Source organism: Protomyctophum bolini (assembly GCF_963924005.1).
Source record: "Protomyctophum bolini genome assembly, chromosome: 8".
NCBI classification, from domain to species: domain Eukaryota; kingdom Metazoa; phylum Chordata; class Actinopteri; order Myctophiformes; family Myctophidae; genus Protomyctophum; species Protomyctophum bolini.
The window spans coordinates 14036824-14052359 of record NC_137869.1 but is presented as its reverse complement, the minus strand read 5'-3'; the positions used below and the strand labels follow the sequence as shown (position 1 = coordinate 14052359).

General features: G+C 41.1%; 1 protein-coding gene across 1 annotated transcript in view; it reads right to left on the bottom strand.

Annotated features, from left to right (window-relative positions):
* The window catches only part of agbl4 (AGBL carboxypeptidase 4), a 360772-nt gene that overhangs the window by 108488 nt on the left and 236748 nt on the right, over window positions 1–15536 (bottom strand). Inside the window, exon 6 of the mRNA XM_080769499.1 lies at window positions 5456–5495. Within this exon, the coding sequence (XP_080625625.1) occupies window positions 5456–5495 (40 nt within the window). The remainder of the gene's footprint in view (window positions 1–5455; window positions 5496–15536) is intronic.

Genomic DNA, 15536 nt, shown 5'->3' with positions numbered 1-15536 from the left:
GAAGTTCTCAAAATAATAATTCAATTCAAAATACAAAGTATCAAAATAGTAATCCCAAAAGTATTAAATCAGAAATGTTCCTTAATTTGACCACACTTTTCTTCTTCCAGATCTCAAAGTTTACCGGCCCCCGGGCCCCACTACTCTGTGGTTTATCAATTTCTGATTATGATTGAGTCTCTTTCACATCGGCCGCCTCACTTCCTGCATGTACTTTAGCTATTCCTGGTACTGTACCTCACTTCCTTGCTAACACTTTTCCCCCACAGCTCCCCCTAATGATCAAACCTCGTCAATACAGCTCCCCCTATGATCAGACCTTGTCAATAGAAAATCAATGACATATTCAACTAAACAAAACCAACAGTTTTTCCATACACTACATTTAGGGGTTAAATATTCAAACATATTTTAATCAATATATTCCCTTGTTATCACCCAGTATGTTATGCTTCATTTTCTTTCAATACCAGGGTAGGAAATACATTTCTTCCCACATTTATGTGGCAGTATCACACACACATACGCACGCATGCATGCACGCACGCACGCACGCGCTCACGCAAACACACTGCAGTGCCATCAATTAAGCATCACAGCAACAGACTGGCTCGTAATAGGTTATAATGTGAAACTTAACAGACAGACGTTACTCTTAATGAAATTCAGAAAATATGGACATTAGCTGGGTTTGATGTCTCCATGAAAGTGGCTGTTGTGAGTTAATACAATGTGTAAGTGACACCTTTGAAGGTGACAATGAGAGGCCATGAAAGAATGGGTGAAACAAGGTTGTTTGTTTTTTGACATTCCCATCAGATTTAGTATCTGTTGTATCTGTCTCTCTACAGACAGAACAATAAGGCTTGCACACAAAGATATGCACTCACCACGTGTGTTAAAAGAAGTAGAACATGTTGTAACTTATTATCCCAGTGAGGAAAAGCCTTACATTTCTGACGCTACTTAACCACAAGCCCTATAGCATCCCTCTTCTGGGCAAGTCACAAACATTTGGCAAAAACAGGCCAACATCCTGTAAAATTAGCTGATCTACAAGCTAATTGTTTCTACAAGAAAAAAGGAGTGTAGTATAAGAGCCTGGGGGGGACCCTGTTCAAGGAAGTATAGGGTTTACGTGCTTCAAGTCCCCTGAGAACACAGTCAACAACATTTTCCTAGTCTGCCAGGAGATGGTCATGTTTTCAACCCTGTGTGTGTGTGTGTGTGTGTGTGTGTGTGTGTGTGTGTGTGTGTGTGTGTGTGTGTGTGTGTGTGTGTGTGTGTGTGCGTGTGCGTGCGTGTGTGCGTGCGTGCGTGCATTTCATTTATTTGAATTACTAATCAGCGAGTGATCATCCCTCCAGGCTACGGGATACCAGTCTCGTGAGGCTTTGGACCAGGACTAGCCAATTGGGCGCCTGTCCGTCGGTTTTATGGGATCTGTACTATGCAAACTGTGCCTATACCCAATCATGAAAGTCTTAGTCTGAGCTGTATTAAGTCAGTGTTTAGTTTAGCACATTTGAGTGCTGACATTCACCAGTGCATGCACCGAAACTAATACCGGTAGCCTAATACAGTGGCATCTTGAAATAGCAGCAATGTAGTTGCTGAATGAGCATGCTGAATTTGTATGGGTTTTTCTGTTTCTTTTTTGCGCCATCCCTATACATAATCTGAATATGTCAAGCATGCTTGTGCATAGGGCTGAGAAACCAATCTGTCTCTTTTCTCTCTCCCTGCACCTCATGTGGAGTGTCACACAATCACATAACGATCAGAGGTTTCTCATTCCCCATTACCATTGAATTGTGCAGGCATATGACCTTATAGAGGTTATATGTCCCTTCACAAAGAACTCACAAAGTGGTGGCAGCGAACAACTAAAACTTACATTTCAAATCACAACAGAACCTTTGATTGAGTGACAGTGGTGCCAATTCAGCGAAATCTAAGGTCTTGGCAAGGTTACCTGGTTAGGAAACACTAATTTCCAACATAATACTAGAGGCTATATTGATAGAAAACTGGGTATAACAATGTCATGTGACAAACTGCATCAACATTTAACTTTCAAGTAGAATTGAACCTTCTTGTAGGTAAGAGGTGCTGTGTTATAAAATAACACAACACACTGGCAGGGAACTGAAATTACTCATTTCAAAACCATAGGTGTGCAATGTGCATACTGTATGTCTTGAGAGTTGAGACAACTTAAGCTAAGCTTTTCAAATGTAGTCTCACCCTTTACAAAGTTCTGTCGGCTGCACAATGTGTAAATCATTGAGTGATGATTCTCTCTGATATGCTCATTTCAGCACCATGGACATGAGTGCAAGTGTCAGAGAGCAGAAGAGAGAGGAATACTGCTGTGGGGCTTGGACACGTTTTCTTTTTCAATTCAGTTGTGATGCCTTTTTGAGTTGTGCAGCCACTCCATTGCCCAGCAATGTGTGTGTATATTGTGTCCGAGCACGGAAATAGCGTTATAGCATTTATTTTAATAAGTGTCACTGTTGCGCAGCCTAAGTACAATACAGTACAGTACAGTACAGTACAGTACAGTACAGTACAGTACAGTACAGTACAGTACAGTACAGTACAGTACAGTACAGTACAGTACAGTACAGTACAGTTGAAACTAATTAAATATAGGAAAGGGCCACGTGTTCTTTTTTACATTACTGATTCCATTCATACTAAGCAACAGTACCACTCAATTAATGATCCAAATGCAACAAATACTGAGAGAATCAAAGATCAATAAGCCAGACTGCAGTAATAACATCAGAGCCTACTAATGCCTTCAAAACCTCAGTCATGGCAGTTGTAAAAGTGACCATAGGGTAATGCATTTCATGTCACATCATCAATGAGTAAAAGGGTTTCAAATTGACAAATTAATTTAGAAATGTTACAATTAGCATGATATTAGTTATTGTATCATCACTCATGGTGGTCCTCAGATAACTTTGAACACCAACTGAACATATGTTATTTCCACAAAAAAGTAACATTTTTGTGAGAGCTGACATCTTGCTAGCTGGTGTCCTCATTTTACACGTTGTTATTTGGCACTGGGCATTCCCATTAAATGGGAAGAAGAACAATCAAATGTCTTGATTGCTCCTCTGCAATCAGTGCTCTCTACTCAGGGACAAGCAGTGCAGCAGAGAGACAAAGCAAACATTTCACCTGATGAAAACACGTTAGGGACACAGTAATACAGAGACAAAGCAAACATTTCACCTGATGAAAACACGTTAGGGACACAGTAATACCTGATGAAAACACGTTAGGGACACAGTAATACCTGGCTTCAGGAATAAGAATAATCATGCCTCATGCCTCAGCATAAAAAACAATGTAGTCACATACCTCGTGGCATGACAGAAAGATGGACAGGCGGGTAGTAGGACATGCCTCCAGGTATAGAGAGGTACTTTTGTTTATTCTTTTGTTTAGGCTCAGCAGGATGGCCAATTAATTCTTAACTTCAGGAAGATTAGCTACTCAGTAGCCTACTCATCACCACCACCACCACCACCATGTCAGCCGATGTTTCTCCAACGTCCAAAGTAAACATCTCCATTTATTATCGTCATTTCCAGTTGACAACAACATAATGAACATATTCCATCGTCACGCACAGACTGTAGACAGCCTGCCTGCCTGCTGGCTGCTGCGCTTAGCATGTAGCATATGGCTAATTACTTTAACTTACCCAGTTATGCAAGCCTGCAAATGATGAAAGAGAATGCAACACACTTTTGTTCCATTATTCCAGGAAACTCCGGTAAACTCCCAAATTGTACCATCACACCTGTATATTACCGTATATTAACTGTATATGCCCACTAAACTTGAGGTTTACAGGCAAAATACAGTGCCCATAATTGCCCGTTAACTCCTCTTTTCACACAGTGTTCATTGTCTTGGTTACAGAGCATGGTAAATATGAACTTCTGCCCCACAGCCTTGTGTTATAAACTTTCAGTTTCCATCCATTCCATTGTTGTTGTTTTTAGTTACGCAAAAAAGGCTTGACGGACAAATGTGTGTCGAGCATCTGGTGTCAAGCGCTGGGCATCTATTTCCTCTCAAAGCTACATGCATTTCAAAGCAAGAAGTTTTTTGTTTGTTTGTAGTAAAGTGATCATTCAACACATTTTGAAATCATACTGGAAATAGAAGTTGCTAGGGCCCGGAAGAAGCCTAGTTGACTTGAAAGTGAAACTAGAGAACATTATGGCTGGAGGATATTACCAGTAAGACGCCCTGAGGGCGAGAAGCGACCTCACCCTAAGGGACGAGGTCGAACAACAGAGCTTCCACAGACCTCGAACAACAGACCTCGAACAACAGAGGTCGAACAACAGAGGTCGAACAACAGAGGTCGAACAAGAGACATCGAACAACAGAGCTTCCACAGACCTCGAACAACAGAGGTCGAACAACAGAGGTCGAACAACAGAGGTCGAACAAGAGACATCGAACAACAGAGGTCGAACAACAGAGGTCGAACAAGAGACCTTGCCCTAACGGGCAACGTCGAACAACAGAGCTTCTTAATAACAGCACAGTAGCAGGAGTTAAACTATTAATCTGGTGTCCGTGAGGTCAAACACAGGTTTTCATAGTAAACTGCAGTTTACGTACTAATACAAGAGAATGACCGCTTGCCTCTTCTTTTTGTAGAAGAGGCAAACTAATATTGTTCATGCCGTTGTATGATTTGATTTGGCTGTGTTCTAAATGAAAGTGTTAATTATCGTGTATTAATCTAATTATAGTAAACGAATACTATTATACTAAAAAAGATCAAGATCACGGGAAAAGAGACAATTTTACAGTACAATAATGTTTACACTGTACACATGTAAAATAAATGGCACAAACAATATTAGTTAATTGCCTCTTCTACAAAACATAAAAGTTACTGTCGCGCGTGCCAAGCTGTCATTCTCTTGTATTATATCGTACTTGTATTCTTTATTTATTTCCCACCATGGAGTAACCTCGCAGCAGACTATCCAGCATATAGCTATCCACCTCGGAGGAAAGTCTGGTAAGGCCGGCAGTGTCGGTAGGCCAATCAGAGGCAGGCGGGGCGTTACCATGTCTATGCTCGGACGTAGAATAAATATACACCATGGCCACGCATTGCCACATGCATGTGCAGTTGCACACGTGGCCATGCATGCGCACATGGCCACGCATGCACATTAATGGCGAAAACTCTGGCCTTAGAGATAAACAGAGTTTCCAGAAAATGAAAACTTGAATGTGGCAAAATATCATTTGTGAGTGTCTGCACATGGTAACAATGTAATGCCTGTGTACATCTTCAGATATTGTTGAACCCACATAGGAGAAAAAGGGGTTTAGACAGAAGAAGGGATTTAGACAGAAGGAAGGACAGACAGTTTTATATTAGGATAAGGCATCTTACCTGGGTTGGTGATAGTCAACAGGTCAAGTTGCCTTTGTTGCTGAAAGAAAAAAGGGAGAAAATTGTCAGGTTATTCCATTGAGACCTGCATGTGGCCGATTCTACAAATGTCTTGACTAAATCCTAATGCTGCAGATACAAAGATCCACTCTACCATTTTCTACTTATTTTCAATGGAAGCCAGCGACATGAAGATACATCCGGCGTTTGTAGCTACAAAAAAGTTGAGTTAGTTTCAACTTCAGCTACAAAGATATAAATCTACAAATACGCTGTGTAGCTTTGTATCTTTGAATCTTTTGCATCTGCCAGCGTGAACGCAGCATAACGAATGTATGTTGCTATATCAGTGGTTCTCAAACTTTTTCATGTCAATGACCCCCAAAATGTTATGCATTTGGCCGCCCTGTTCCAGGACCACCTGCAAAGACTTTAGTTAAAGATGTTCGCTTTAAAAAAATCTATAAAGATTTGCAGATTTGAACAAGTTAACGGACGGTTGACGTCCGTTAACTTTTCTATCTTTACAGTACATTTATTCCCCCTCTTGATGAGTGTTTGAGAGGGTGCCTCTCTCTGTGTGTATGTGTGTGCATGTGTGTATTTGTGTGTGGCGTGTGTGCGTGCGTGCGTATGACGTAAGTGCGTGTGCATGTGTGTGTGTAAGACTGATCTGACGGAGCGCATTTGAAAGAGTGCCCAATTTTACACTTCACATCTCTAGCAGCTGAGGAGTCTAGAGGAGATGCTTGCTGGCTCACCCATCTCTTTAACCCACACACACACACACACACACACACACACACACACACACACACATACACACTCACACTCACACTCACACTCCAGGCCTCTGAGCACTGCAGTAATCAACACCTCACGGTGAGGTCTTCATAAATACCAGTCCCACAAGAATAAACATCTTCTGATCCGAGATGAGTGTGTGTACGTGCATATGTGTACATGTGTATGCCCGGTGCGTGTGTGTGTGTGTGTGCGCGTCTGCGTGTGTGTGTGTCATGAAGGCTGTCACAGCATGTAAGGTCACAGTGAACGACAGCTTAATAGACCATGAGCACAGCATGGCTCTCAGAGAGTCCTCTGAAGTTGGGCTCTCCGGTGGGGTACTACTAAACATATATATCTTCATCTCCATATTACATGTGAGATGTTCACTCATCCAGAGCAACTGCTAGACAATGATCTACAAACTCATGCTGGGAGAGGAGAAGGCAGAGGTCTTGGAGAGACGCAGCAAGCAGCAGAGGTCACTGTGACCTGACCAGCAGAGGTCACTGTGACCACGTGAGACTGAGAGCATCAAGCTGAGAAAAGAGCATGTCGGACCCACGCAATGTCGTGTCGGACCTTTGGCTTCCGCACGTCTGACCTTTGGTGTGTCAGATCTGTGTGTGCATCCCCTCACATTTTTGAGGGCCGCTATAGCTCCTCCTATATGTCCAGCTTTGAGGGTTTGTATAAACACAAACATTGAAGACAAAAGTGTGTAAACACAAGCATTGAAGGATTGAGGACGCAAATTGCGATTGCTGCGATGATGTATGATGATAAGAGCACTCCTCGCGTCACACGGGATGTTTTACTTACTTACTTACTTACTTACTTACTTTTACTTAGAGTATCAATACTACAATATAGAAATACTCTGTTACAAGTAAAAGTCCGGAATTCAATATGTACTTGAGTAAAAGTACAAAAGCATTGGCTTCAAAATGTACTTAAAGTACTCATTGTGCAGAATGTCCCGTTCCAAGTTTTCAATTGCATAATAATCTTTTGAAAATAGCCGATCTACAAACTCACAATGCATCTCATAATGTGGTTCCCTTTGTACGCAATCAGCTTAAAAGAACACTGAGGATTTCACTGCACATGCATGCACGCACGCACATGCACATGCACATGCACATGCACATGCACATGCACATGCACATGCACATGCACATGCACATGCACATGCACATGCACACGCACACGCACACGCACACGCACGCACGCATGCACGCACGCACGCAGAGAGAAGCATGTCCCTGTGCAGATTGTTGACTCGCCCCAGCAGGAATCAATAACAACAGAGAAACATTTTGCACCGCCACTTCCTCTTCTCACTGCTGCTGTACGGACACAGCCCAGTGTACACCCCCCACTGTCCCCCAGGGACTGCACTGTTCCAATCTGTTTGTTTAACCCATTTAGACCTACAAAATAGGTTTTATTTATTTTTAATCCTATGTTTATATATCAGTGGTTCTCAAACGTTTTCAGGGCAAGGACCCCCAGAATTATATGAATTTGGCTGCGACCCCCATCTGAAAATATATTTTTCCTGGGACCCCCAGAAGCAAAGATGTTTGCTGTGAAAGAAGATTTCAAGATTAAAAGATTTGCACCCATGTTAAAAATTTTACAAAAAATTTGAACTGCTAATTTTCAGTTTAAAATAATGGTTAAAGTGGTTGAAAGCTCAAATTTGACACAGATGCGTCCTCAGGTCTAAATGGGTTAATTCCGAGAGAGTACACAGGTCTATTTGGTTACATTTGTGCACTCTCAGTTAGAAATGGTCCAGTTAACACTGGGTATATTACAGTGACGCTAAAATGCTTGAAAACGATAAATAAATCAACCACACCCACATTGAGTTGTAGAGTTGAGTGAGCAAAACAATAATAATTTGCATTTGCAGCACCCTCTACTGGTTATTTTTTGCAAGTGGCTGCATGAGAGAGATAGAGAGAGAGAGAGAGAGAGAGACCTTGTCAAAACAATACACTGAAGTTAAAAAAATATGAATAAAATATGGTGATCCATGACGTTTATATTTATCATATAGGGACAAACCCAGAGAGGCATGCATGCTCCACTGACCACTGATACCACAAACGTCCTCATGAAAACTGTTAACAATGTTGTTTTCCTGTATGCGCGTGTGCGCACACACACACACACACACACACACACACACACACACACACACACACACACACACACACACACACACACACACACACACACACACACACACACACACACACACACACACACAGTGTGTGAGCAGTGCATGCAGCCTGACACTGCTTAAGGGTGATTTATACTTTGTTGGGTGCCAGTGTCACGCACAGAAAACAGCAGATCTCCTCACACAACATGTCGCTGCAACGCTGCAGCGCGTCATTGTGAGCTTGTAAATGGCCGGTGTTTGGTGTGCAATACGGTGCTCAACCACGTATAAATCATCCGGTTATCCAGAGATAATTAATCAGGGATGAATTAGAGAATTACAACACACTACCACTGCTCTCTCGTCTCTGCCTTTGTCACTGCGTTACATGGATAAGATGCTTAGTGTTCAGAGAGAGAGAGAGAGAGAGAGAGAAAGGAAGAAAGAGGGGGATAGAGAGAGAATCATATTAGCAGAGGCAATCCAAGGCAGAAAATAGGATTGTATAAATCTTTATCAAATGCAGCCAAGAGCCGGGGGATCAACGTCCTTGTCGAGGTCCGCCTCCATACAAAAAGTATAGCAGCTCACTGGCCCCTCTCTCTGCTGCAGTATTCGTCCATCCATCCATCCATCTTCAACTGCTTATCCGTAGTCGGGTCGCGGGGACAACTGCTACACCAGTGAGCTCCAGTCATTCCAGGCGTTCTAAGGCCAGTGAGTCGATGTAATCCCTCCATCTCATCCTTGGTCTGCCCTGTGTTCACCCAGTGGGACGTGCATCGAGGACCTCCCTGGGGAGACGATCGAGAGGCATCCTAACCAGATGCCCGAACCACCTAAGCTGGCTCCTTTCCAGGCGAAGAAGCAGCGACTCTACTCTGCACACTCTCTTTCACGTGACTGAACTTCTCACCAGATCTCCAAGGGAGATGCCAGCCACCTGCTAGAGAAAACTCATTGTGACCGCTTGTATTGTAAGAAGTTATATATTTTATCCTGTAGATTTTATATCAGTGTAATTCATATTAAATATGAATTATAAGTTTAAGAATCAAGAGTCAAAATCAATCTGAATTAAATAAGGGGCACCAGTGAAATGAGCTTAGGAATAAGCACAAGATTGATTTGTATTTAACCCTTAAATTAAACCACTAATAAGATAATTAAAAAGATTATAAAATAATCAATTATTATTTTATCTTAATAAATCTATGGTATCTGAAGGTAAGAGATCTTTTCCATTACATAGCCTTTCCTACTTTGCATGTGTCAAAAACCAATAAGTTCAATTCTTGAGCAAATAATAGACTTGTTTAAAAATGAATCAATTTATTTCCACACCTAAGCTTATAGACAAACTCAAAAGAACAATATTCAAATGAATTCTTAAACAAGGGTTAATGCAGGTTCAAATAGAATATAAGAAACAAATCAAATGATAATGAAATATCTATATGATAGATAATGTTCTTTGCCATGAACTTAGAAACTTGATGTATTGCATCACTTATCCTGAGAGTTGGTTTGGTGAGAGCTTTGAGAGAGAGGCAGACTGGGGTCGTCTGTCTTCTGAGGGAGAGAGAGGTCGTGTGGCAGGCAACAAGCGGCAGGGGTTGGATCGCTGGTCCGGGTAACCCCTGAGCTTCTTGTTGTAGTGCCTTGTATTGCCTGGGATCGCCTGGGACGCTCAGGTCAGAGCGTCGGGAGCTGGTCTGTGTAGCGATGTGGCCAAGACCCTCTCATCAGACATCCTTCTGGTTCCTCTCCTCTCCCTTCATCCGTTATCCTGGGGTATCCTCCTTCGTCCCCTCCGTCCCCGATGTAGACCTAGATTGGCTTCTCTCTGCCTCCTCAATATATAGCTCTCTTTGTTGTGCAATGCATGGCTCAGTTACCATGTATGTCACTCTCTTTGCAAGATGGAGACATTGAGATGTCTTGTGACATTCCCAGACGTTGTCAACATGTTGTGAGGCAAAGTTCCTTTGAAGTTCATTTTGGGAAAAGTGTACGCATGCACTTATCATGGCTTTAGATTTCACATAACACACAATCTGCAATAATTACATTTAATGTACAGTGAATGTCATATTTCCAAGTGAAGTCAAGGAATTGTGAATGAATGCTTTTATGACTGAGTGGAACATTCAATTATTATGACATATCCAAAGTCAGGGTGTTGTCTGTGACGATGACACTTAATCCAGCTGATGTGACGATGACACTTAATCCAGCTGAAATGGAATCTAGTCTTTATGGTACAAGGAGAGTCAATAGAATGTATATTTCCTGTGAACGTGAAGGCCAATATTCTGGAATTGGACAGTTCCCAGTAAAGATTCTGTCAGCATTGACAGTGTGTGTGTATCACTTGATGCTGTGACTGCTGTTCTCCGTTAGAAAGTACCATACTGAACATTCTTGAGGGTCAAAAGGTCAGCAGACCCCTCTGCAGGCTATAACTGTCCGGCCCTTGTACTGTATATGAACATGAAGGCCAGTGGCAGTGGTGCCTGGAATTGGACAGTTTCCAATAAGAGTATGTACATGTGAGCACACAATTCTGCCAACATGGGCAGATCAGACTCAGTCAGTATACATGGGACTGAGTCTCTGAGTCTGTAGGGAAACAAGTCAATAGAATGTGTTCATCTATGTGTTCTTCCTTGTATATGAACATGCGGGCCAGTGGCGCCTGTTATTGGACAGTTCCCAGTAAGAGGGTGTACATTTGGTGCACACTATTCTGCCACATAGGCAGGATTGGATCACTCAGTCAGTACCATACTGGCCATTCTTGAGGGTCAATAGGTCAGAAGACTCCTCTGAAGGCAACTGTCCGGCTCCTCCACTTACATGCACTGAGTGCACGTGACGTCAGTATGAGAGAGAGAGTCCAAAGTCAACATGTTCATTAGATCATCCAATGATCTGTGCTATAGCTGGATGCAATAGCTTAATTGTGCCTTTTAGACCCCTCGTCTACTACAAATCCCCCATTTCATAATGAAAAGGTCAAAGGTTACTGGTGATGTTTTGATTATGAAACTTAAGTTGACAAAAGCACAATCAATGAACTCAGGGAAGCAATAGATCATGTTAGCAAATTCATGGCATAAGAACATATCTCTATGCTACGCCTATAGTATGTTAATGCTACTGATCCATAATTTAATTTCATTAATGAAAACTTCCTGAGATTATAGTAGACATAGGCTTTCATTCTTTAAAAGAGTAAAACCAGGCATGCAGTATATTATGAACAATACTGGGGTTTTATTCTGAGTGTTGGTCTATCCTATAAGGAAATGGTGATTTCCTATTTCCACAGTTGTTGTGTATTGTGGAGTATAGGAGGACTATACTAAGTTCGAATAAAAGAAAGAAAAGAAAGGAATGAAAATAAATAAAAGAAGGGAAGGAATTATGTTGACTGGTTGGGTCAAAGCTGAGAATTCTTCCCAAAACTTCTATAGGGAGGGGACTAATGATGTCGCCTCATTCCTTGGGGTTCCTACACTAGATAAAGCCGGGGACATGCAGCATGCAGGCCGGTGGCTATTTCAGTACTTGAGACCTATGGGGCATAGTGTAGGAGGTAATAGTTTAATATTGAGTGTAATATTGACTGGTTGATCAGTTTCCACCCTGTAGGCTACTAGCTCATTAACCAGTGCATACAACAATTAAGGTCTCTATGAAGTTGACTATTTTAGGCGATAGGTAGATATCTTGAGAGCCAATAGCAACTTATAAAGAAAATTGACATCCCCCAATGGCAGATGTCTCGACACGCGGTCTGTAAACAGAGTTACAGAAAAACTAAGTTAACTCCGTTCAGTTTGCATTAATTCTAAGTGACAGAGTAACAAAGTGGTATTTGGAAATACTGTGTTACTTTTTTTTCTTTTTCTTGATTAGGGCTAGTCTAAGGACTGATTCTAACAAAATAAAGCAGCATATCTCCTTTGACGGAGATTCACAAAGGTATATGCAAATTGATTAGTGCTAGTTTAAGGACTCATTTTATCAAAATAAAGCAGCATATTTCCTTTGAAGGAGATTCACAAAGGTATATGCAAAAATTTGATATTTTGGGCGATAGGTAGATATCTTGAGAGCCAATAGCAACTTATAAAAATTACATCCCCCAATGGTGGATGTCTCGACGCGCGGTCTGTAAAACAGAGTTACAGAACAAAACAAAGTTAACTCCGTTCAGTTTGCATTAATTCTAAGTGACAGAGTAACAAAGTGGTTTTTGGAAGTACTGTGCTATTTCTTTTAACTTGATTAGGGCTAAGCAGCATATCTCCTTTGAAGGAGATATACAAAGGTATATGCAAAGACCCCAAAGGCATATGCAAAGACCCCCCTTTCATAATCAAAAAGGTCAAAGGTTACTGATGATATCTTGATTATGAAAATTATTGGAATGCCTGCCATAATATACCAGCAGCTGTTCTGGTATATCTGAGGACATACCGTAGGGAGCCCGAATGCATAATAGTTTGCAGGTTTATGCAAGTTAAAATGTTTTGTCAGTGAATCAATTTGACAGGGTAAAAATAACATAGGTTATAGTCCAAGTATTGATTAGCATAATAACACAGGTTTTAGTTTTATTCCATTGGTTACTTTTAATTTATGAACTATCACTAGTAATTTAGCATGGGAGGATAGACTTTATTCACGCATCAGACTTTAGTCGCCAGTTCACGGATTTTTCCGCAGGGGTACAGTTGGGCCTATGCTGTTTATCAGAATTTAGCAAAGCTTTCCTTTTCCGTCTGGATAGGACAGGTGAGCTCACAACTGCAGGATCGCTGTGACCTCCCTGTGGGTGAGACTGATTGGTATTCTTTTCCAAAGCCATCTCAATAAGATCATTATTATAAATTCGGTCAGCGACCGCTCTTAATTGACTGCTGGACATATTTCTGTCCGTGTTGTCTCGGACACTAGGTCTGATGCTTGTATCAAGTTGTTCGAGAAAGAATGATTTAAATGATTGATCTTCCTCCATATAAATAGTGTTCTGGTCCGAGAACCAAGCTCTCCGCAAACGACCATAGAAAGTGCTAGGACGTTCACCTTTCTTTTGTTTTAAGGAAAAAGCGGCAGATATTCCCTCAGACTTGTGGACTTCATATTCCCCAATGAGACTCTGAGACAGAGCATCATAGTTTTCAACAGCATCGGACGGTTGACGTTCAATGAATCGTCGTACCTCAGAGCCAGAGGTCATGCCGATCAGTTGGATTTTGTGTTCTGTGGTTACATCTGGATAACCTTTAAGAAAGTAGTCAATATCTCTTAAATACCCAACGATATCGCAATTGTCAGATGCTGTTTCAAACCTGGGAATATGATGTGCTATTTTGTCTAATAAGCCGGTAGTCACTTTTTCAAAAGGGACACTTTGAAGAGACACTGTGATGTCAGGTAAAACATCTGGTATGTCGGGTAAAACTTCCAAGGCCTCAAGGACTGTTTTGGGGGCCTGGCCTGTCTGAATCTCAGAATTGACAGCTGGGAGTTTTAATGGCTTTTTAGGAATCTGTTGTCCTGTGGTTCCTTTTGAAATACCTTTACGAAAGAGGTCAATATCTTTTAACAACTCAAACAACTCAATATCAGTTTGATCAGATTCAGTTTCAAGCCTGGGAAGTTTTAATGGCTGTTTAGGAATCTGTCCCTTAAGTAAAATAATATATTCTTGTTGTTGATTACTCTTAATCGTAAGTTGTTCATTTTCATGCTTTTGACTTTTAATTAAATCAATACTTTGTTTTAATTTAGCTATTTGAGCTACTGTCTCTTTAGTGACGACATTAAAATAGGTAATTGATTTTTGTATATCTTCCATTTGGACCTTAAGGTTTTTGTTCGTGTTCAGTACCATATTTAATGCAGAAATAAATCTGGCATTGGTAGTCTGGTTACTTTGTACCTCATCCACTTCAAAATGTGGCTGCTTTAGACATTCCTTCTCTGGTGTCAAAGGGCACGTGAAATCACATTTATATTTGAGAGCTGGAGAGGGAAATTGGTTCAAATCTTTAGGATTATCATTAATGTAATTCTGCGTTGCTTTCTCTAATGGTTTTGAATCAAGTGTTGTAAGTACAAATTCTGTGACTAATCTTAGCACATGAAGTACTTTTATAAGAAAGACCTTAGGATATGATGATCCGGTGATAAAAATCATCATCACTAGAGGTGACAGAGACTGTACCAATTCCATGACATTGTTATTCCGGGATAAGGCGTCAGCCATTTTTGTCTCTGTAACACAGGGAGATTGATTAGAGAATTAAGCAAGGATAAAAGTAATTTAACCACAACAAAAATGATAGGCCTTTAGTTAAAGAATTGCACTAATGCAATATTATTTGGAAGGGTCATCAAGCAAGAGTTAGATTGATCTAATCAATTACTTTGATAATTTTTAAGAATAACACACCGACTAACACAGACACCGCAGAGAGAAAGGGAAGTCTCTTGCAGTGTGTGTGTGTGCGTGTGCGTGTGGTAGGTGAGTGTGTCTATGGGGTTCGGTGTCCCAGACAAAAATAGACCTCTCCTCCTCTGGAGGGGGAGAACACTCACGTACACAATGGGACAGCCAAAAATATGGCAGTCTTGAGAGGGACGCGTGGTACACTCAAGATGGCGTCGTTGGTTTGCCGTCTGGAGAGTGAGTCACGTGACTAGAAAGAATGTAAGCACACTTGGGTGTTTATAGCTAGTTGACCGTGGCTGTCACATAAATTCTGTCCATCCTCTTCTCTGAGAATCAGAGGGTTAATTTTTAAAATCAGCTTTCGTTGACTTGCACTTTAGACTATAGGAGCAAGGGAAGCGATCTTTAAAATTTGAAATACAAGGAGTGCAGTTGCTATCTGTCTTATCTTCACTTATATAAATATACCAACATATAATAAATAGGTTTAGCTATGCCTATATTTATTAATTTACAGTGGTACTGTCTCTTTTAAGAAGATTGGATCATATTGAAGGATTACAATATGAACAAATTTTACAAGGAGCGCAGTGGCTATCTGACTTATCTTCACTTATACAAAATAAACCAACATATAATAAATAGGTTAG